Below are 2,505 nucleotides of genomic sequence, written 5' to 3'. Positions count from 1 at the left end.
TGGCTACGTGAGACTACTTCCTCCCAGTGAAAATCCTTACTGTCTGGTGAAAAGAAGTGGACTGGCAACATCAGGGACGTGCTGGCCACTGGGAAATTTGGGACAATTCCAGAACGGCCGCGCCATTCCAGGCCGCCAAGACAGGGCAAACGGCCGGTGGGCCACCCAAAAAAAAAACGTTTTTTTTTGTTTAAAAAATATATATTTTCATTCCGGGTCGCGCGGCCCAATTATTAGTTGCGTTACTGTTTGGGCTGGGATGCTTTTCAGCAGTGGCGTAATCTACATAGGGTTGCTGGGTTAAAAAAGTGAAACGCATTCGCCGCCCCCTGTTTAAATCTGTAGTTTAAAGCCTTTTTAAAACGTCATGATATGCCTTTAGTAAATTATGGTCCCATTAATTTGAAAATTAATGATAACGTAGGGTGCGTTTCTAGGGCTGCTATTGGTTCTACCGAGTGAAGACCCGCCCTCGCTGCGGTTGCAGCCAATAGCAGTCGTTTCCTGTTTCATCTCGGGACCGGGAAGTTCAAAGAAGGCGAACCAACCAGTAGGGGTCAGTATTGACGGGGATTACAGTTTCAAGGGGACTTGGGAATTGACAGAATTACTAAATTGTCAAAAATGGGGATAAAAGGATAAATAAATAAATAAATACAGCTGTGTTGTCCGAGACATGAAATGTACAATTCAAGTGCTGCTCTCAAAACAGCAGGGAGAGCGCTATGTGCTCCAGTGTTAGTTTGAGTTGGCATGGAAGACTGGTTCTCAAATCTTGTTTGTGATACAGAGGAAACACCCACGATTAGCTCATCGCCATCCAATCTAAAATCTAACTATTTCTTCTGAAATCTAAGCGATAAAATATCAGTGTTCACTGCTCACTCCTCTCCTGAAGTGTGGTTCAGTCTACTAGTCAGTCAGATGTGTTTGTGGAAATGACTTGGTTTGAAATGTCCATACAAATCATATAACGTGGGAATTGCACTTATTAGTGAGTACTGAGTATGTAAACATTACTTAATACACAGTTGGACTGTTGGATATCTTATCTGCACATTGCACCTATTGCGAGGAACTAAAAACAAGGCCCCAAAGTATAGAGCCGTATGAAACCTTTTGCTTTTCTAGTCTCTGCTCTCTCTCTCTCTCTCTCTTCATGTTTCTGAGGTCAGTAAACAAGAAGTGTGCGTTTCCCTTTAAGAAGCCCCCACCGTTGCGCAGCGGAGGGAGGGAGAAAGGATTTCTAGAACAGCGGCTGAGGAGGGAAAAAAAAAAGAAAAAAATCCAACAGCGGACGGTTTCAAGTCCCCCCAATAGAAACTGTGCCTGATTTGTGGCCAATGTTGGAGATGTAAAAAAAAAAAAAAAAAAAAGAGAGAAGAGAAAAAAAAAGGAAAAAAAAAAGGAGGAGGGTGGGGGTGGGTTGGGGGGGAGGAAAAACACTAAAGGGGTAGCTATGGAGATGGAACGTTTTCCTGGCTGCTTTCTCTGACAGGTGTTGAGTGGGGTAAAAGTCTTAAAACAGAATCCAGCATGTACGCCAAAGGTAAAGGAGCTGTCGTCCCTTCCGATAGCCAAGCGAGAGAAAAGTAAGTGAATTATTATGCACTATTTTAAAGAGTTTTTTTGTGTGTTGTACCTGCGTTGTAGTAGATGATGAGGGAACTCCAACTTTCTCTAAACTAGCTTGCCCGTAATTTAAAAGGTGCGTGTAGCGTGTGTGTACTACTGTACTTGCGTGCGCTTCTGAGTCGGGTTTCCTCGCGCGGAGGGGCACGTCTCTTTAAACTTTTTTTTGCCTGTTGTTCGCACTTTTCTCTCTCTCTCTCGCTCTCATTCTTGGAGAGGATATCCACTAAATATGATGTATTTGTGCGCTAACGCACGCTAACGCACGGTCTCCGGACAGGACACTTCTGGGCTACTTGTTCTTGTCCATACGGAGAGTAACAATGTAACGCACCGCGTTAAACAAGCGACAATGTGTTTGATACATTGTATCGCGTTACCGTATGAATGAAATGAGAAGTAACGTTCGCAACCGGGGCTCTTTCCCCACTTTTTTAGGACCGTAAAATGTTTGATACAGCAGAATGGATGAATGTATCAAGCTTCTACACATATAGACTATAGTATAGACAGTACTGGGACTCTTGTAAACTTTTACCAGATAGAAGCTTGTGTATTGTATTTTTTTTGCCGTGTATTTGATTAAACCGCCAATTGAAGTGGCTCTACCGAAGTTACTGTGTGGATATGACTTCATTTTGAAGCGTATTAGTGCAACTACCTGCCAATGAAAGAGAAAACTTATGTCCCACCATCAGCCAGGGGTAAACTTTTTAGCATCCACTCGCATGTAGTAGAGCCACTCAGTCATGCAGCTTGATGCATAGGCTGCTATTTATGACAGTCTTTTTTTTACTAGATTGACTGGTTGATTATTAATCGCAATGTCTTTCTCAATTCATATATATTCATATATATATGAATATATATGTC

At 42.5% G+C, this 2,505-nt stretch overlaps 1 protein-coding gene across 2 annotated transcripts in view; it reads left to right on the top strand.

Moving 5' to 3' along the window:
* The first annotated feature begins 1,458 nt into the window (after positions 1 to 1,458).
* The window catches only part of ssbp4 (single stranded DNA binding protein 4), a 140,566-nt gene continuing 139,519 nt past the window's right edge, over positions 1,459 to 2,505 (top strand). For both annotated transcript variants that reach the window (XM_084067464.1, XM_084067465.1), the window contains exon 1: positions 1,459 to 1,592. In XM_084067464.1, coding sequence (XP_083923590.1) covers positions 1,537 to 1,592 — 56 coding nt within the window. In that variant the 5' untranslated portion in view covers positions 1,459 to 1,536. The remainder of the gene's footprint in view (positions 1,593 to 2,505) is intronic.

Source organism: Gymnoscopelus microlampas, assembly GCF_963454915.1.
Source record: "Gymnoscopelus microlampas genome assembly, chromosome: 9".
Taxonomy (NCBI): Eukaryota; Metazoa; Chordata; class Actinopteri; order Myctophiformes; family Myctophidae; genus Gymnoscopelus; species Gymnoscopelus microlampas.
This window is presented reverse-complemented; position numbering and strand designations above follow the sequence as displayed.